Source organism: Orbicella franksi, chromosome 13, assembly GCF_964199315.1.
Source record: "Orbicella franksi chromosome 13, jaOrbFran1.1, whole genome shotgun sequence".
Lineage (NCBI taxonomy): Eukaryota > Metazoa > Cnidaria > Anthozoa > Scleractinia > Merulinidae > Orbicella > Orbicella franksi.
In genome coordinates, this window is record NC_138157.1 from 18041021 (window position 1) to 18061581 (window position 20561).

The 20561-nt window shown below is 42.8% G+C and overlaps 2 protein-coding genes across 2 annotated transcripts in view; both read right to left on the minus strand.

Annotated features, from left to right (window-relative positions):
• Positions 1–5295, minus strand: part of LOC145465327 (GPI-anchor transamidase component PIGT-like) — a 12968-nt gene extending 7673 nt beyond the window's left edge. The window contains exons 1-5 of the mRNA XM_081449104.1: positions 4588–5295; positions 3016–3196; positions 2270–2504; positions 1281–1367; positions 391–478 (exon numbers count right to left, since the gene is read on the minus strand). Coding sequence (XP_081305230.1) covers positions 391–478; positions 1281–1367; positions 2270–2504; positions 3016–3196; positions 4588–4762 — 766 coding nt within the window. The 5' untranslated portion in view covers positions 4763–5295. The remainder of the gene's footprint in view (positions 1–390; positions 479–1280; positions 1368–2269; positions 2505–3015; positions 3197–4587) is intronic.
• A 130-nt stretch (positions 5296–5425) lies between these two features.
• LOC145465771 (protocadherin-like protein) overlaps positions 5426–20561 on the minus strand; it is a 36720-nt gene continuing 21584 nt past the window's right edge. The window contains 12 exon segments of the mRNA XM_081449528.1: positions 5426–8874; positions 9312–9596; positions 10274–10474; positions 10627–10831; positions 10994–11172; positions 11800–12092; positions 12453–12574; positions 13424–13779; positions 14333–15532; positions 15889–16216; positions 17124–19511; positions 19905–20206. Coding sequence (XP_081305654.1) covers positions 7736–8874; positions 9312–9596; positions 10274–10474; positions 10627–10831; positions 10994–11172; positions 11800–12092; positions 12453–12574; positions 13424–13779; positions 14333–15532; positions 15889–16216; positions 17124–19511; positions 19905–20206 — 6998 coding nt within the window. The 3' untranslated portion in view covers positions 5426–7735.

The following is a 20561-nucleotide window of genomic DNA, read 5'->3' on the forward strand; positions in this document are numbered from 1 at the left end:
ATCAAGATGTCAATAACAGGACTTGGTAGAAGGTGTAAAAATGTTTATACATAATATGTCCCCGCAGTGGACAGCACTTTTCAATCTCATTATCATGTGTATTTCATCAAGTGTAAACAAAGCAAATCATAACTGTGACAGGCTTTGAATATTTCATCCCAATATATTAGCATAGAGTTCATTATGATGTTATTTCTCTGTTTTCTCTCCAATTTTCATCTCAATTGAGAAGATATATCAAACATTCTAGACATTACCAGTATTTTACAACATTTTCAAACACCTTGCAGCCTATCAAAATATTCTGCTGTGCATCACATTTTCAACGCTCTTCTTAAAGTCTGGAAATGTGGTCTCTAGTGTTTGCTACATGTACTGTATATTACTTACCAAATTTAGATCCTCCTCTTAACAATGGATCTAGCACCATGGATAGTGACTGTACTAGCTCCACAGAGAACTGTGAACAGCTTGGATCCTTAAATGTAATCAGTGTAATCAGTGACCTTAACAAATAGATTCCATGTTGTTGTATGTCTGTTCAGTAATAGATCACAGATGATGACAAAGTGCGGTAAGAACAAAAAAGTGGCACTCATTAATATTTCTACAGTACAGTAAATGCTATAATAACCAGTTACAGGGTTCGTACCCTTTTTCAGAAACAAATTTCCAGGACTTTTCCAGGACTCAGATTGATTTTTCCAGGACTCTAAAATTCACATTAATCCTTTCACTCCCATTATCTTAATGTTAATTATCCTTACTGTCTGCCATACATTTCATGTTTTTTTACTTGACTTTAACAGATTTCCAGAACTTTCCAGGACCAGTAGCCCTTTTCCAGGACTTTCCAGTCCTGGAAAATGCCACAATAAAATTCCAGGACTTTCCAGGTTTTCCAGGACCTGTACGAACCCTGAGTTAGAGTGCTTCATCACAGAATGTCTGAGCACAAGAGGTTCAGGCCAAAGAAGAGAGAGCAGGCCTAAGAACAGTTAGGAATAGTGGGTAGGACTAATTTGTGTGTATTTTTTTAATCTTTGTCTCAGGATTTTAGAAAAGTTCAGCCGTTGGTATTCCATTTTTTACTGGCATCTTCAAAGGACTCAAGTTAAAAGGATGCACACAAAAATGTTCAAATTTTGTTGTTTATAGTGGTTTGGCAGGAGGCAAACCAGTTGGTTATTTACAAGCAAGATCAAGGAGCTGATCAAGGATACACTAAAAGAGTGTAACATTCTGTAAGTCAAGTAAACTTTCTAATCAAAGTTACTTACCTGGCAAATTGGTCGCAGATGGACCCCTAGAGAGTGGTAACTCACACTGTAGAGCAGCAATGAGTAAAACAATGTAGTTAAACCAGCCTACAAAAACCATAAAAAGTTATGAGAATATTTTACCAGCTACACCTGAAACACCATAATTAGGAACAACATTCAACAAATGCAGGACACCAGAGGAGGAGCAGGGAGATATCTAGAGATTTAGAAGCAGTCAGTAGGAGTCAGAGGGCGAGTGTATTGTTTAACAGTGAAAACTTGATAAATTGATTTAAAAGGAAAAGGATATGACAAACTACGAACAATTAATTTCTAGTTGCAAAAGTAATAGAACTAAGTTAAAAATGGGATGAAATAATAACTTATCTTAATTACCATGGGCTGCACTGTAAACTCATTACTCTAACCCTTTAAGCCCCAGAGAAACACCTTATTTTTGTAAAATGAAAACCGAAGATCGAAAGACCACAAGTGATATACCAGTTGAAAGGTATTGTTTGGGGTATGTCCTAAATCACCACAACAGACATACTGGATGTCACAAACTGAATTGAGGAGTCTGCAAAGTAAAAACTGAAAATGTTCAAAACTATCTTGTTCCTTGTATATATTGGGTATACCCTTAAACAAAAGCTTAATTTGCAGCTCTGGGTGTGCAGATTTTTATCAGATATTCACTTGACTGTAAAATGGTAAAGCGCAAAAGTACAAAAAACTTGAGGGGTGGTTAATTAAGTCTAATTCAGGAGGGAGGTATGATTTTATGCTTCCAATGTGAAGATCTCTCAAAGATCCTTTTGGTGTCCAAATTTGAAATGAATTGGCCAAATATTAAGCTTATTATGACATTTTGTACCATATGGCACTATTGGGGCTTCACCAAAACTGTAATCTTGAATAACAGGCCAAATTACAGCAGGAAGTGGTAATAACGCAAACCAAATGGAAACAGGAGAAACCCTCTCTGCCTAAAGAAATATAATCACCTTGGAGTCGCAAGGCAACAGTTTTTTCCAGGGAGTGAGGTTCTCTGTACACACTAGTTCTCTTGGCAGTGCAGCATGTCTTAACAGTGAACTGTTTGTACCAGCAGCGGAAGCAACACCTCCTCTTCTAAAAGAAAGCTTGGGACTTGAGGTTGTTTTGCTGTCTATGAAATTCAGTGATGCGCAAAATTGACCAGATAGTGCTTGGGTTAAGCCCGACCAGTTTTCATCAACTCTGTTGGAAGAAAAAAATTCTTTTTGTACCTGAAACTGACAGACAACATCATTGTGGTTTATTACCTTTTGAAAAGGCTAACCACGTAATTTATTATTGTTTCATCCATTAAGTAGGAGCACGTCACAAAAAACATGTTCTAAATGGGTTTCAAACTTTGCATGATTCGTCATTTTGGAGACCATAATGAAAACTTTTGTACCCAAAGTACAGTACAATTGGTATTGTTTTAGTGAGTTGTCAAAATATTTTCAATAAATATAGGTATAGAAGAAACCTCAAAGATCAATGTCCTTTAATCTGAGAACTTCTTGACGTTTCTTCCACACTTATTGCAAACATTTTCACAACTTGATAAAACAATACCAACTCTGTTGGACTTTGTGCAAAAAACTTTATAATTTGCCAAACTTCAAATGGTTGTTGACAAATTATACAGCATTTAATACCCATTCAGATCGCTTGTTCATGATGTGTTCATCCTTAGATGCAAAAAATTGTATAACACTACCTGTCTTTCACTCTGTCTTGAAACCACACCCATAACTCTGCTCCTGGAGGTGCAGACGTCACAGGATATCCCCACTGTTCATGCTGCCACTGTCCCTGAGTGAGACTCAAATGCAACTCTTCTACTGAATATTGATTGATGATCTGACCAAAGGATTTCGAAAAAAGGTTGTAGTGGGAAACTAGGATGAAAGATACATAAGATTACATGTACAGTACAATACAATAATTTATGTAGACATGCCACATCTAAGAGCTGTTCAAGCTTGTTCTAAATACGTACGTGTATTCCATTCCTAAATCTATTATTACAGGGAAAGACTATCTATAAGCCTAAATCAATGGCTACTGGGCCAGTCAATTTGTTAATCTACCAACCCATATCAGAGCTAAACATTTTTAGCATGAATCAATGCACCATTCTGCGAGATTAATAACCCTAAAATCCACTAAGCATGTAAAATTCTAAAAGTAGCTACCACCTCTTAAGTAGCAAAGCAACAGATCTTTGCCACCTTTGGGCACATTACAAACTCATGTCATCAGGTTCCAGTTGGCTACTTGATGGTTCCGTTGATAGCACACTAGGCCAGCATTACAGACATCATGGGTTCTAATCCTGTTCAAGCCTGAATTTTTCTGGCTTTATTTTTGTAACTGCCTCAGTTGCATACTTAACGATAGCTATTTCTCTCACAAAATTTGGCAGGGAGTATGAGAAGAGTGGGGAGGGGGTACTCCCTTATATGGGTTATATATGTATGTGCGGCCCCAAAAGGTAGGGTTTTCAGCTGTTTTGGTCGTAAATAGGGTATTGATTTTTGCTATTTTGGTTATAAATAGGGTAGGGTTTTACCACTCTAGTCTTGAATTAGGTATGTTTCTTAGAAGAAGCTACTCTTTCATCATCAATAAGACCATCAGCAAAAGCCCTTCATAACTTATGTTTGAAGCAATTGTGTCAGCCACAACAGTCATATTGATATTGGCTATTGAATGTTTGGTCAGGTCATAAATAGGGTAGCAAAAAATGTAGATTTTGGTCATAATTAGGGTAAAGGTTTTGGGAAGTGGGCTGCACACCCCCACCCAACTTTTCTGGAAGTACCCCGCCACCAGGGCGAAGAGATGCTGAAACTTGTTGGAATCCAAGAGAAAAGACCAGCTGCCAACAGTCTATAGTGATTTGACTTGCCTTTACATCTTTCTCCTGCAGTTCAAGTATGTTTTGTATATTTACTTGATTTAGAATAGCACAGAGATCAAAAAACATCTTGTCCAATAGTTCAGCAAGTCTCGGTTTAGTATTTTCCACACTTGAAAAAGACTGGACCGGCAATAGCGCCATCTGATTGGTTGATTCAATTAGCTATAAAACTTTTTCATGTACTAATAAATTATGACCAAGTTGCCTTGGGACTGTACTGGGAGACTATCAGTCCTACGTCTTCTTCTTACAGACTTGGCCTTTTATGTGACATCGGGTGTAGGAGGATAACGGTGATCTGGTTAACAGTGCCCGCAAATAAGTTTTAAGCTGATAAAGTCGAGAACTAAAAGTTGTCACACTTACAAGCTTTCGTATCTCTGATATCCACGTCCCAAACTGTGGTAAATTGAAAGTGTGCATACACCTGGCCAGTCTTCAATGGCCTCAGAAGCAATTCTTCGTGGAAAACATCCTTCGCAGCGAACGAGAAAGACAAGGAAAGGAGGCAGAGTACAAAACTAGAAGAGACGGCCGCCATGTTGAAGAAGCAAAGGCTTGGCTACATTGTCATTCATTCCCAGGCCTGATCTAAAAGAGTAATGGGCGTGGGTCTTTCAACACAATTTTGGTGCTGTTTTTGAAGATTTCATGTAACTGAAATACGTTTTCTCCAATGAAAAAATTGAGGTCTTTGTCAAAGCAAACTCGTACCTACCTGGGGCACTTTCCATGCGATCAAAATTCGGAATTTTCGAAACGGTGCCCGGCGGTGCGGAAAGTTTCTAAATTATAAATGTCCGGTTTGAATTTCCGGAAATTTCTGGCGGCGAATGGAAAAATATTTTCTGGAAACTCCGGAAAATAGGGTCAACCTCGCGAAGAACACCCAAATTTTCGAAAATTTGCTCCGGGAATTTTCGGTTGAATGGTTTTCATTTCGGAAATTCAGCAATTTTCGGATTTTCCGTAAACTTTCCAAGAACATTTCTGTACCATTTGACACTGTTTTGAAAGTTCTGGAATTCTGGATTGAATGGAAAGCAGCTTAATTTTCCAAAATGTAGACCATTCAAATAGAAATTAAACGCTCTTCATTCTTACCGGGTATGTTACCAACAGTTAAAGGTGGCTCTAGCCCAAAGGATAAAAAGTTTAAAAAAATAACTATCCTCAAGAGGTACAAAGGCGGGAGACCTTGCTTTGGCAAAATATAAAGAAAGCACCCCCTTCCCTTCTACCGCGTGAAAAAGACTGGCGGTGAACTGATTCCCAGCCGTGCTGTATTACATTGTAAATAATTATCAGTAAAATTTGCCGATAAATGAGGGTTATTGGTATGAATACGACCTTAGAGACAGACTTTTTTTTTCTCCCGTGCTCATGACATAAATGACATGTTATTTCGGGCCTCATGAGTCATCTTTTCTTGAATCGACTCAGCAGCGGTTACTCGGGAAGTCACGCAACGCGCATCACTCCAAATTGACGGGCTGTTGGGGAGATTCTTTATTGTCCAGACTTCCGTCCATTTTGGTCACGTGGTTGGCGAATTTCGTAACGGGCAACTATGAGAAAGGAAATGCGATGGAGACTATTCACTCGTACAAACGACAGAGAAGGTAAAACTTGACAACAAGCTCGTAACTATTCTCTTTATTTTTAATCTCATTATAGCCAGCTCTTTCACTAACCATTTAGGCATGCAAAAAAAGGCCTACATCTGAACAAGAACAAAACGAGGCTTAGTAAAAGGAACGCTTGCGCTCTGTTTGATTGCGGACTGATTTTTTCTTGTCCTTTTTTGATAACTAATATTTACACCTAGAAATACTTTTAGAATGGCAGTCTTACATGTAAGACGACTGTCGTAAAACAAATGAAAAACCAACCATAGCAGACGTCAACCGGTACAAAACGCGGGAAAACACGCTTGCACCAAGCCACGCTCCGATTTGTTAAATAGAACAGCATATTGGCTCTGATTGGTTTAGAGCGCTTTTGTGCGTATTTTTAACCAATCACTGAACTACGCAAACGAAAACTAACTGAAAGTAAACTTCACTAATTGTTTTACACAGTCAATCGAAAACTGCACAACAGTTAACTGTCGCTAATATTTGAAAGCAATCCAGGACGAAAGCTTAACAATATAAATGCTCCTAATAAGTTTAACATTCTTTAAACTAGTTTTAAATGCCGAGGACCTCGTATTTTATACTCTTATCTCAAAACCTTGCACCTCGTTCAATAACTGTACAAACAATATCACGACTTAGAAGTCGATAATTAATTTACGAAGTGCAAGCTTATTAGATAAAAACACGGCACACTAACATTTTGACTTAAATTACTTCAGATTTAAATATCAAAATATAATATAGACATATTCCTTTTCAAAATGATATTTCTTTAAATAATTCTAATCCGCAATATCAAATCTAATACGTGCAAAACGAGTTGGCCAACACTATAAAATTTCTAAAGCGTTCTAAGCTGGAACCAAACCTAAACATCTCCGTGTTGGCAATTATTGTACAGATTTACAAGCAACATGGAATGTTATTCCAATTTTTTGGCAAGGAAGAGTTATGAGTTTCCCCGTCAAGAAAATAAAAATATACAACTGACTTGAGATACAAGCTTTACATGCAAGTGGTAAGCTTTCTTTTTAATAAATAGAAGATTTAACCCTTATAGAAAGAATGATTGAGATGTTGAATAGCCATGCAAATTTTCCATTAAAACAGTATTTCACAATAAATCGATGGAAATAAGAATCAGCTTCTCTGCTGACAACCTGCATTTTCATGGTGTAGTGTACTTGTTAATGATTAACTGAAGCTTTGCAAAGGAGAGAAAAACAGAAATTGAGGAAGCCCGCAACGTTGTCCCCATGATTTTGCTGGAGATAAAATTCCAGATAGCGGTCAGACTGGTCGCCATCTTGGATGTGCCAGCGGAAAAGAACCAGGGATACAACCTCGATCCCAGGGTCCTCCCTTTTTTTCGTTTCACGAGGTAGAGAAACCCTTGGAACGAGGTTGCCAGGGACGAGGTTGGAACTATTTGCGAGCTCTTCACGTGAGACTTTTCCCTATCGTTCTTTTTTAACCCTTTCACTCCAATCTCGGCATCAAAATTCTCCTCCACTGCATTGCGTACATTTTGGTCAACTATCTTTGGGAGGATTCATTTTGTGAAAGAATTATGTCCTTTCGTAGGAAATCGTATCCTCGTGACAGGGAGTCTATTGTCTACCGCGCTCTACTGTTGAACCACAATCACGCAAAACCAACTTTGCCTCCTTTTGATCTTTGATGGGGATGAAAGGGTTAAGACTCCTTTGATGCAGAGGAAAGTGTGCGATCAAAGCAAAGTATCACATTAAGTACTCGTGTTTTAAGCCTAAAAGTCTGGTTTAACTGGCGTTTGGTCCCTTCCGTCACTCCCCTTGCGTTACTCTACTTACGTTTCTCGCCTAAGTTACTATCCTTGCGTTACTCCCCTTGCGTTACTCTCCAATGACTTCGTCGTTTGGACTGAAGGTCACAGACGGGGTCAGTCCGTAGATGCGCGCGAGTTTCTTGAACTTATCTCCCATGTCATTTACATACTCATAACAATCATCTGTCTCTGAATCCCCCTCAGTATCCCCAAGGGTACTTAGTGAGATGGTAGGAGATCCAGAACCCTCGTAATAAAACCTCTGCATTGCATCCTCTGGCAAGAAATTCCCCGGTGGGGGAGGCACACCTCTGGGGTAGTAAGATCGCGGGGGTTTTCTCGGAGGGAGAGAGTTTCGTTGGATTGGAGGGAATCCATCTTCTACAGCCGCACTGGGAAGATCGCTGTTTGGACGAGACAGCGGATTCTCCATTGCATATGACCCGCTAGAAGAGAATGGGAACTCACCATTTTGTAGCGGTTTTCTACTTTCTTCCTCAGTTTTGTTAGGTCTTTGCAAAGAAGCTCCATTTCCACGTTCCCTTTTAGTGAGACTCCCGTACTTCTCCGGCGATGAAAACCCCTCGGGAGGTGATCTCATGCCCCCCTGTTCTGCCTCAGTTAATCCAAACACTTGAGTTAACTTACGAGTCGGACTTGGTTCCATTGCTCCATCTCCCCCCTCGGGACTGTGCCTTTCCCCGACTTCTCCCTTGGACGAAGTACGGACGCGCCTGCGCCGTTCTGGAGTTGATACCGCTGACGGCGATGAGTAAGAGTCTGGAGGCTCTTGATCGGATCCATCATGAGAGAACGAACATTGAGCTTCCTGTTTATCAGGTTGGACAGGTTTCTGAACAGGTTTCGCAGGGGGGATTCCATTGCGTTGTCTTGCGTCAGACTCCGTTTTGATCGGGGCCAGAACAACGTAAGGTCCATTGACATCACTGTTGCTTCCGGACAGTTTAAACTTGTTTTGACAAGGGCTGAAATCGTTCGTCTCAAAGGATCTCAAAATATCTCTCACATGACCTTCCTCCTCAAGGTCCTCCTCGCCGCCTCCTTCGATGCGGTAGCTGGCGACGTTGTCGCGTTTAAAGTGATCTTCGTCTACCACGACGTCCATTTTCTTGGGACGGGAGCGGCGAAGGTAAACGATTAAAATGCATACTGACAAAACTAGGGTGACCACCAGTACTGACAAGCCTATGGAACAAATGAAGTGCAGAAAGATTAAACTCTACCAAAAGATACACGTCACATGAAGAGAGGTTTTAGAATGATCAAAACACTTTCCATAAACGCGCCATCGATTCTGAAAAGGGGGAAGGAGAGGATGGTTTGGGATACAGGGAGATCTTAATTTTCCGCGTCCTCAATGATCACCGCTTCTTCACACTTTTTCAAACGCAAAGTACTACGCAATGTTGATAATTTTTATTTCTTCCTCCTGCTACTTTGGGAAACGAACTTCCTGCTCTTACCAACCCTGCCTCTCTCCCCTCCCCTGCCTAAGAAGCTATACAAAAACAACTGTTCACAAGCCCACTAAATGAATAGTTCAAAGAATCAGAGCACAAAAAACTCCCACAGAATTTACGAAAGGACAAGGAGATTACCAACGACTGCTGCATGCAACCTACCAATAATCAATCCGTCTTCAAATCCGACACCAGAATCTTCAGCAACAACCACAGCGCCCTCAACTTCACAGAGCGCGCCCTCAAATGCCAGAGGACATCTGCAGTAGAACTTACTGTTGCCTTTATCATCAACTCCTTCAACACACGTGCCGCCATTTTGACAGGGCCGGGAGGTACACAGGCGAGGCAAGCAGACAAACTTCCGCCAAATGTCTCGACACCATTCCGAGGCTACACACGGGTTGGGTTCACATACGGGACTTGCACTACAGCCTTCAGTAACACCTGAAGAGAAAGACCATTTGCAGTTATGAAGAAGTGATCTGACAAGGGGCTGAGCAAAAACGACATTTGGTATCTGGTTACTTTGCTCACAAGAATCATAGGTCCGCATTGCGTACATGGATATACAAATAAAGCGTTTCTTACTATTAGCTAACAGAGCTGAAGAAGTCGTTTTCTTAAGAATTAAAAGCCACTTACATCAGAGGATTATGAAATAGTTACAAAGATGAATAAATAAAAAACGCTAGCGAGCTCTGGGTATAGGGCGTAGTTGAATACTGTATTTCACTAGTAATGAGGGCAAACACGAACAGTGCACGAGGACCTTTTTAGAGGATAAATAAGCCACTTGCGCATCAACCTATATGTACAATCAACTCTCTTGATGTGGACACCACCATACGGCGGATCCCGGCCGAATTTACTTGCCAGAATGTAACTACACTCTCCTCAAGGTGGATACCTCTCTTAACCAGACAGCTAAAACCGGTCCCAATAATATCTGTTTAAATATCTATTTCAAAGAGTTAGCTCTATGTACTTTTTTCACGTAAAAAGACCTTGCTCCGCAAGTGGGGGATAAGCCAGTTCTTGTTAATCGTTATCTACTCTGAAAAATTGTTGCTAACAGTTGAGGCAAATACATAAATATATATAAAAAACGTTATTCACCGTACCTATGGACCGTGCATTGCCAATATCACTTGTTCCATTATAATAATACAGCAGATGACCGTTAAATCTCACATCATTAATGCAGCCAACAAAATCATTTTTCTTGTCACGGCGGTGGCGTGACAAAGTAGGCGAGTTTAGTCCTCCGATAAAGGTCCTTGTAGGATCCAGAACAAAGAGTGTGTGTTCTGTGCCGAGATATTCTGAAAAATGTTTAACAAAAACAATTATGGTCAGAGGAAAACGCCTTTTCAAAGAGTTTTAGAAGCGTTGAGTGACGTTCTAACAGTAGGTAAGAACTTGCAATCTGATAACCTTGGGAAGAATCGGTGACAAAGATTGCGTGACACCATACCTGTCACAGAATATCCATCGCCATCACTGTCCACCGAGAGCGTGACCTGTGTTCTCTCCCTCACCACGCTTATATTGTGCCACTGACCGTTGCCCACGTTCACACCAGTCAGCTGTACTACTGCAGAAGACCGGCTTTCGAGTCCAAGCGTGTAGGTGACAATCAGCTCACTCTCCCCATCCCCGTCAGTATCATATGGTAAAACCTAACCAGGGAAGAGAGAGGTGAAAATTACGACCTATTTTAGAGCTTCGAAAACCAGAAATGTGGTCCTCTAGTTTCAAATATTGAAGATAATTTTTTTAAATTAACATCCATTTTATGGCATTCCGACCATTAAATTACAGAGCATGCGCATACGAGTTACCTCTAGCAAACTAAACCGTCCTTCTTCACTTCCACCATTGAACATCAGCACACCACCGTCAGGGTCACGTGTTCGGATCTGCATTTGGATCTTAGTCTCCCGCGGGTCATAATCGAACTTGTGCAGGTGAAAAAGGTACTGGGTAAAACTGCCGTCCGCGTAGGTCAAGGTACGGGTTCCTAAAAAAATAATTAGTAATTAACACGATGACTGAATTAAAAGAACGCAGACATGAAGACAAAGAAACACTTGAACGTCGTAAAAAGGTGATTAAAAGTAAGTGTTTGTTGCATGAATAGGACGGAAGTTATTTTGAAAGACGACACCTTTACTTCAAAAAAAAAAACTTCGATTGACCTCTAGAAGGGAGAATTGTGGTAAACCTATGTTTGTTCCTCTGCTTATCTCTTTAGAGCTGTAAAAGCAGCAAAAACAAAAATCAAAGTACAAAATAACTTCTAAGACGAAAAATGCGCGGGAAAAGTCGCGTTAACCAACTCATTGGCCTCTAAACGTGATTGGAAATAAAAACAAGTTATTGCTGTGTAGCAATTTGAGTTGAATGCTTCAGTTTAAGTTAACAAGAAGTGCTTAATGGTATTTTAGAGACATTTCGGGGAAAACCCCTTCATCAGTCGTAAATGAAGCATTGATTGCTCAATCTGATTGGCCGAAGGGATAAAACATTTGCATTGATTGGCTAACTACCCAGCACGTACCATTTCAATCACCAACTATGCACACGCACACACACCCACCACAGTAACCACGTGACTACTTTCGAACACTTCTAGATTCGGACTTACTTTGGCCACACGTAGGACCAGAGAAGCCGAAAGGGCAAGAGCAGGAGTAGCCAGTCCACGAAGGAACACATTTGGAAAGGGAGTCGCACTGGTGGCCCCTGCAGTGTTGGTCCACCATGGGACATCCCTCCTTGGTGCCACTGCTGTGGGACGGCGTCTTGAGATCGTAGTAAGTTCCCTGACTGATCACATTACGAATACAACCTTTGTAACTCGTCACTGAGAGTTTAGGGTACAGAAGATTTGTACTGGATACACCGCCGAGCTGTAAGGGACTATTTAAATTCAAAACCCTGAAAAAAAAAAGAATAAAAGAAACGTTGGAGTTTAACATCCGTCTGCCACTATAAAAGCTTCATGTGAGAATGACGAATTGCACAGTTAAGAACGATTCCAGGTAACCTTTAGGCAAGGAAAGTGAGCGAGACGAGGAAAGCTCCACAACCGCAGAGAAAGAGCGAACCATGTAATGAAAAAGAAACGCATTCAAACGGCTTGAAAAACATCTAGGAAACAAAATAATGCTAGGAAAGTTAAAATCCCCAAGAAAAATAGCCCACCACAGGGCTGCTATTTCCTAACATTTCCAGATACACTGAAGACCAAGTGCTCGCCACAAGCAGTGTTACGCTGTAGTAAAGCTTTATTCTCACTTGTTATTATCACCACGCGTTCTTGCCGTGGACGAGCATTGAGACATGTCTTCCACAGCTCTGCGCCTCCTTCCTTCCATCACTGGCGCTCCTTTACACTTGTCCACTGTGACTCGCACAAACTGAGAAAAAAAAATCTTCGTTAAATTTAAATCCGTTTGAGGCTTTCTCCAACTGAGGTGAGACAGGTGAAATAACTCGCGAACGTACAGCATAAACTTAAGAAGTAACACAGCAGAATCTTGTCTCTCTCCGGCTATTTTCTTGTATTCATCGTGTGTTTCTCTTCTCTGCTCCACCGCAACATTAAGAGGCTAGGCAAAGCTACGTTCTCAAGTTTTGGTTCTTTTTACCAGTCACGCAATCTCTTTTGTCAGTAAAAATTGCGAGAGAGAACCCTTTTCTTAAAATAGGCTGAAGCCGCGATTTTCGTTAGAAAAGTTGCTAAGCAACATGTCTGGTGTCACGATAACTTGATAGCTTCTGGAATGATTAGAGAACAACAAATCAAGCCCTGGCCAAACGCACTTGCGTAGGGACTTCTGTTGGGTGGCCAGTCGGACTTGCAAGTTTCATCGTTAAGTACACGCAAGTCGCAAAAAACCTATTTCAAGGCTACATATTCTGTACTTCATTGGCTAATAGGTTACTACAACAACGAATGGACGTCACTCAAACGAAACGGTAAAAAGCTTGCGTCGACTTGCGTGCAAATTTGATCTCGACCAAAGTGAGCGCAAGTCAACGCAAGTGCACGCAAGGCCTCGCCAAACAGAGTCGCAAGTAGACCCAAGTTTTCAACTTGCGTCTACCTGCGATTCCGTTTGGCCGGTGTTTTAGTCATTTGCCATCCGTCGCATTCTTCATCAACTAAGTAAACCCTCATGTTGAGCTTTATATCAATTTAAAAACAATTTTGAACATGTCAAAAATAAATGAATACATCGCGTCATGTTAAGATGGTTTTTTACCGTTCTGTTCCTGTAAACCTCCACATGGTGCCATTCACCGTCATTCAGAGCCATACCACCAGTAACACCAACGCGCACCACATCGTTACGATCCCCAAGGGACATGGACACGAGGATCTTGCCGCCGGCCAGCTCTACTGCGATAAAATCGTGCACGTCCCCCTCCCGCACGGGAGAGGTTGGACCTCCATATAACAGCAGCCCGTTTGTCTCTCGCGACGCGAACTCTAATGAGAGGGAGCCAACGCTGCACTGCTGAGGCGGCGGCACCCACAGCCACTCGCCAGGTTCAAAGCTCCGCGTGGTAAATTCACAGTTAGGTCCATCGAAGCCCATCAAACATCGACAAACATGTCCTAATAAGAATTATGTTTACAGAACGAAAAATTACAAATTTCTATTTTACTGAAAGCTTTGATTATGTCTGATAATTATGTCACTTTTTTCTCTGTTTCCAATGTTGTTTTTGTTCACGACGATGAAGTTAAGTTATACCTTGAATTCTCAAGTCAACGTTGCTCAGTTCAGTTTCGCAGTTAAAACAGAAGTCTGTTCAAAACTAAAAGAATGGCGCCTTTAAAAAATTAAGATTTCAAACTTTCCCAATCTTAACCATCCATTTTTACCTCTCGTGTTATTCTACCTAAGGAATATATCATTGCTGTTTTGCTTTAAAGTCGAGTTAATTTTTGCACAAACTGATTTAATATACCATGACACAACTCCCCTTTCGTAATTTTGCCCTTCACTGTTTCTCGTTGTTAGCTCAGTTTGCACGTGAGCGTTATTTCTAACACACAAATTGTAAAAATCGTCTAATTGCTTCAAGAAATTTTATCCATGTTCTTTGCACGGAGCTCGTAATTAATGAAGAAACGTAAAATTCTCGGAGCACAGTGTAAGACTGACCTTCAGGTATGACTTGACAAGTGCCTCCATTCAAACACGGGTTTGATTCACAGCCCGGCCTCTCTACTTGTTCCTCATCACAATCGTCGCACCGCGCTGTCAGGATAGCCACAATCGACGCAAACGATGTCCCCTTCACAGAAATAACTTCCACTTCTCCATTGGCGATTAAAACATTCGCACATCCACCTGATTCGCAAGGCTCGTGCAGGCATTCATCCACGCCTACGATCAACACATCCACATCAAAATCTTCCAAAGCTTTGGCCAAACTAGGCCTGTTGTTCTTCAGGATAGCGGTCATCCTCTCTGGAGCATAGTAAGGGCTGCCATGCGCAGCAAAGCGCACGTCGATGGCTCTAAAATTCTTCGGTGCGCCCTGCACGCTGAACAGATCCACGTTGTCTTCGTTTGTGTTAAGAATACTCGCCACTGACTCCTTAAATCTTGGCATAACGGTTGTAATGAAGTATTCGCGCGAAATACCGCCAAGTCTTACAGCCATGCTGTTGCGAACAGCTTCGGCAGACACTTCTTTGACTTTGATAAACACGGAGCAAATTACCGATGTGAACGAGCTGTTAAAATCCGAAACTCTGGCCGTCAAAAAGTAATCTCCCTTGGGAGGATTCGGTCGGCTTATGATCATTCCCGTCTTTCGTTCAATCGTGAAGTATCCGGAGCTGTTTGCTAACACTTCGTAGAACCTCGCGTCGTCGGTGTCCTTATCGACGACGTAAACCTTTCCCACCCTCCCCCCGGGAAATTTCCCCTGGTATGAATTGAGCTCGAGGTTCAACGTGCCCGTGGAATGCTGATGGTCATTATCATCTAATATGTGCACATAGAGGAAAGTCTCGGAGTGTTGCCGGGGAGTTCCGCTATCTCTCGCTCGTATTCCCAGCATATACGACGCGCGCTTCTCTCTGTCAAAAGAGGCTCTCGTAAAGAACTCACCCGTTTTGTTGTCGAGCTTAAAGAAGCCTTCGTCGTTGCCACTGGAGATTTCAAAAAAGAACGGACCTCCGTTCGGAGGGTCAAGATCCGGGTCATCAACGCTAATTTTTCCAATGGACTGGGAGGGTGCGGTGTTTTCTTTGACGCTGAAGTGAAACATTGAGGGGTGGAAGGTGGGGCCGTTGTCATTCACGTCGACTAAGGTGATTTTGACCGACGCGTGACCGTACAAAGGAGGCGTCGCTAAAAAAGACAAATAATAATATTAATGATATCAATGAGAAAGTTACTTCGTTGCGTTTGGCTGAGAGCAGGCCAATTTATCGTTATTTTTAATTTGCATTGCAGTCCAAATTAACGCGTGCGTGTTCGTAATTTTCTCAGACAGACATATAGTAATCGAATGAGAGCTCGAGCAATTAAGAATTTACATTACAGGCCTAAAGGCTCGTCCAATTTTGAGAGAATTTTCAAATATCACTCATAGTGTAAATCTCTAATTGGGATTACCTGTAGTAATTCACTAAATTGTATTTATTTTGGCGCTTGTTTCTATCTCTATACCACAGCACCTTAGCGAAACAGTTTCGTCCACACACCTGTATTCGTGGCTCTAACAGTAAGCAGATAAACTGCTCGGGTCTCCCGATCCAGCTTACGGTGAACGTACAACTTGCCATAGTCCGGGTCGATACGAAACTGTCCCTCGGGATCACCCTCGTAAATTGAGAATTTGAAGTCTTGGTTGCTGCCCGTATCCGAATCTGTGGCGGTAACCTGCAGGAGAAACACCTCCGGGATAACATCCTCCCGGACTTTTGCCGCGTACGATACCGGGTTGAATACCGGGGGGTTGTCGTTATAGTCCTGAATGGATATCACTACTTCCGCTGTGTCACTGAAGAACGGAGCACTGGAGTCACGCACCTAAAACAGGATCAGACCAAAATAAATTTGACAATGATTGGTCTTTTTATCGCGGGCGAGGCACGGTGGCCTCATAGTTTGTGCGTTCGTCACGTGATCGAGCGGTCCGGGTTCGAGCCCTGGCCGGGGCTATTGTGTTGTGTTCTTGGGCAAGACACTTTACTCTCACAATGCCATTCTCTACCCAGGTGTATAAATGGGTACCAACCAATTTAATGCTGGGGTTAGCCCCGTGATGGACTAGCATCCCATCCAGGGGGGAGTAGAAATACTCCAAGTCGCTTCATGCTACAGATACCGGGATAAGCTCCGGCCTGATAGGCCACTTGGCTCGTTTGCAGACTTTACAATTTTATCGTGGGCGAGCTTTTTTATATTTGCGCAATGCTATTGTAGAACTAGAACGGTCCAGTGAAACTTATGTCTTTCGAAAAGTTTGAATCCAGATTACAAATGTCCAAGATAGTCTTTACTTGCGTTATACCTGTAAGTACATTACAGACATTCACGCCGTGTACTTCGCCAATTCTAGGGCACGAGATTACGGACTATACCCCAACTAAACTTAACGTAGGTAACGTCTGCGTTTGAGCCTAGTGGTGCAAAAGGCCGACGCTTATTTCAGGGTTCCGATGCATGAAGAGACTAAAAGTATTTCTACTCCCGCTGGGTGGGATGCTAGTCCATCGCAGGGTTATCCCCCCTTCCCAGCATTTAATTCGCAGGTACCCATTTATACACCTGGATTGAAAGAGGCACTGTAATAGTTAAGTGTCTTGCCCAAGAACACAACATAATGACACCGGCCAGGTCTCGAACACAGACCGCTCGAGTCAACCGCTGACTCTTAGGCCACTGCACCTCATACACACTAAACTACAACTCTATTAAAAATTATGTCACTTACTCGGACTGTTAATTTGTATTCCTTGTCACTCTCGTAATCCAAGCTCCTGGCCACTTGAAGTACCCCCGTGTCCTCCACAATGCGGAACATTCTCCTGCCGTCCCCCATTCCCTCAGTCCCTCCTTGTATAATACTATAACGTAACCTCGCATTGATACCAATGTCTTCATCAGTAGCCTTCAGCCTCATCACAGATGAATCAATAGAAGCGTTCTCGAACACGCTGGCGAGAAACACCTTGTCTACAAACCGAGGTGGGTGGTCATTATCATCGGTGACCCTGACCATAACCTCCACTTGACCCCAGAGCGCCGGCCGACCTCGATCCGTAGCGTTGACAACCAGTCGGTATCTATCGTCTTTTTCTCGGTCAAGCTTCGCGCGCGTCGAGATAACGCCCGAGTCGCGATCGATTGTAAAGTTGCCATCTGAATCTTCGATGAGTTGGTAAGTCATGACAGCGTTTCCGTTCTCGTTCGGGTCGTCCTTGTCGACCGCCGACATGACCATGACGCGTGTACCGGGCAACTGGTTTTCTTTCACGCTTCCTTCGTAAGCATCATCCGGGAACTGCGGCGGGTTATCATTTATGTCCCGGATCCAGACCACTACATCACAGGACCCAGTCCTCCTGGACTCTGCACCGGGATTGTCGGTGGCGAACGCAAGAAAATCATATCTTGCTTTTAATTCTCGGTCCAATGGCTTTATAGTTTTCATGACTCCTGTTATCGGATCGATTTCAAACGCATCTGTGCCCTGACCACCGATTGAAAAAGTGAACTCTCCGCCTAGTCCCAGGTCCTCATCTGCCGCCGACAGGGTTGCAACGGTGCTTCCCGCAGGCCGGTTTTCGAAAACATAAGCTACATACGTGTGGTTGGAGAACACGGGATTGTTATCATTAACATCTTTAACGTGTATGTTCACCACAGCAGTAACGGAATTTTTCCCGTCCTGCGCTCTTATTTTAAGCTTGTAGAAGTCCTGCGTTTCGCGATCTAAAGAGCTAGCGACAACGATCTGGCCAAGATCTTTGTTTATTTCAAATGCCGCTCTGGTATTTCCCGCTACGATGTAATAGTTTACCACAGCGTTGTTTCCAATGTCATCATCTCTTGCTGATACCTGTAACACGCCTGTGCCGCTGGCCGCGTCCTCAAACACACTTGCATTGTACACAAGCTGCTCAAAGACTGGGGCGTTGTCGTTCTGGTCGCTGATAATGACATTTACAAGACAGCTCGACCATTTGGGAAATTTACCGTGGTCACGTGCTTCCACGATCAAATTGTAGCGTCCAGTTCGCTCGCGATCAAACACTTTCTTGGTAGAGATAAGTCCTGTCAAGGGATCCAGATCAAACGAGTCGTATATCAAAGGCTTCGTAGATCCGCTGAACTTGTATTTGACTCGTCCGTTCTCGCCCTTGTCGGGATCCTTGGCTTTCACCTCTAATACAGAGCTCCCGATTGGTGCGTTCTCGGCAACTTGGCCTTCATACTTTGAGACCGGAAATTCAGGCGGCGAATCATTCACGTCCTCCACGAGAATCTCCAGCCGCGTGAACGACAAGAGCGGAGGATCCTGGGTGTCCTGTGCTTGGATATGCACCGTGTAGTTTGGCGCTAGCTCGTAATCAAGAGGGTGCTTCGTCTTCACTATCCCTTGCAACGGGTCGATGTGAACTGGCTGAGGAAAATTCACAATTGTGTAAAAAATCATATTATTGGGATCCGGGCTTGTGGCCTGCACGCGCGTAATGATGTGTCCTTGCTGCGCATCCTCGCGCACACGCGCGGTGTACACGTTCTGCGTGAATTTTGGCGGGTCTTTTCCAACTTTGTACACGCTAATGAAGACGGCTGCTTTAGAAGATTGTGGTGGGTCGCCATTATCTCGGGCAATCACAGCAAATTGATATTTCGAAGATGTCAGTGCGCTTTTGGTGGCTATAACCCCCGTGGTGTTAGAAATCGAGAATTGGTTATTAGGCGTTTCAAAGGAGTATGTTATCAGTGAATTGCTCCCAGCGTCCTTGTCAGTAGCGCTAACATAAAGTACGATGTTCCCCTTTTCGAGGTCCTCTTTAATGTTAGTCCTAAATGGCGTGTTACTAAACACGGGTGCATTGTCATTCACATCATCAATCTGGATTTCCACTTGGCAAAATCCCATCAGCCTCTCGGCTTCTTTGCGGTTGGGTCCCCCATCCCTTCCCGTGATCCTTATCTGGTAGGATCGCTTCTCTTCCCTGTCGAACATCATAGCTGTGGTCACCAGGCCTGAGGTGCTGTTGATTTTGAAGTACGGTATGCCGATAGTCGGTCGCTCGATGTGGTAATTGACTTGGCCGTTCTCGCCCATATCGCCATCTTCGGCGCTAACCTGGAATTCAAAAGAAACAACCGCGATTACAATGTGGAGCACAGATACCTTCGGAATAATAAGACCCCTTACGCGTAGGCCATGCCACCGACTAAGCTTCTAATTAAAGTTACAACTTGAAAGTTCTGCGATATCTATACGAAGCATCAGCATTGTAATAATGGTTCTCCCCAAAAACCATAGTTGGGATTGCTGAGAGCGAGATGACGTGCGGGCGGACGGACGGAAGGACGAACTGGCCCCCTGACTGCCTGAATCCCTGAATGCCTGACTGCCAAACTTAGTGCTTCCCTGACCGACCGACTGAATGCCAAGCTTCTAAAAAAAGGAGGGAGCATACAAATAACAGGAATCTACCTTGTAATACAACAGCAACATTAGTATGCAACAAACCTGAATAACTGGAGAGCCTGGGGGAAAGTTTTCTGCAATGATTGGCCGATACTTGTCGCAGTCTCTAAACACTGGTTTGTGATTGTTGATGTCCTGAATGGCCACAACTAGCACAGCCTGGCTGCTGTGTAGGCCGTCCGAGGCACTGATATTAAGGACGTAGTACGGACCTACAAGATTGGGTTCCCTGTGCTTCACTAATCGGACTACTCCTGTTCGGCTGTCAATCACAAAGTTACTGCTGTTATCACCAGACATGATGCTGTAGGAGACTGGATCGAGATCCAAGTCGCTTGCTTGAACTGAAAGGAAAATCAAATGAACTTGATACATCTTTTAAGTCTAGGCAAGAAAAATCGCACTCCAAAACACCTGTCATATCAAGAACTATATTTCAATTTCTTACAACCTCAACCCGAGCTTTATTTTCAGATAAACAACCGCACACTCTCATTTTTTAAATTTAAACTTTCTTAATTTGAAGATGCCTCAGAATTTTTAACTTTAACCCACATTTAATAAGCGTTTCACGCAAAACATTTTAGAGTCCCCGTCCATAAATATGGAAAATAACTCGGCAAGGGTCGAAAATTCGATTTCACTCATATTTTTACGTTAGATAGGCTAGAGTATGACAAAAACTACCGGTAGTTTTTT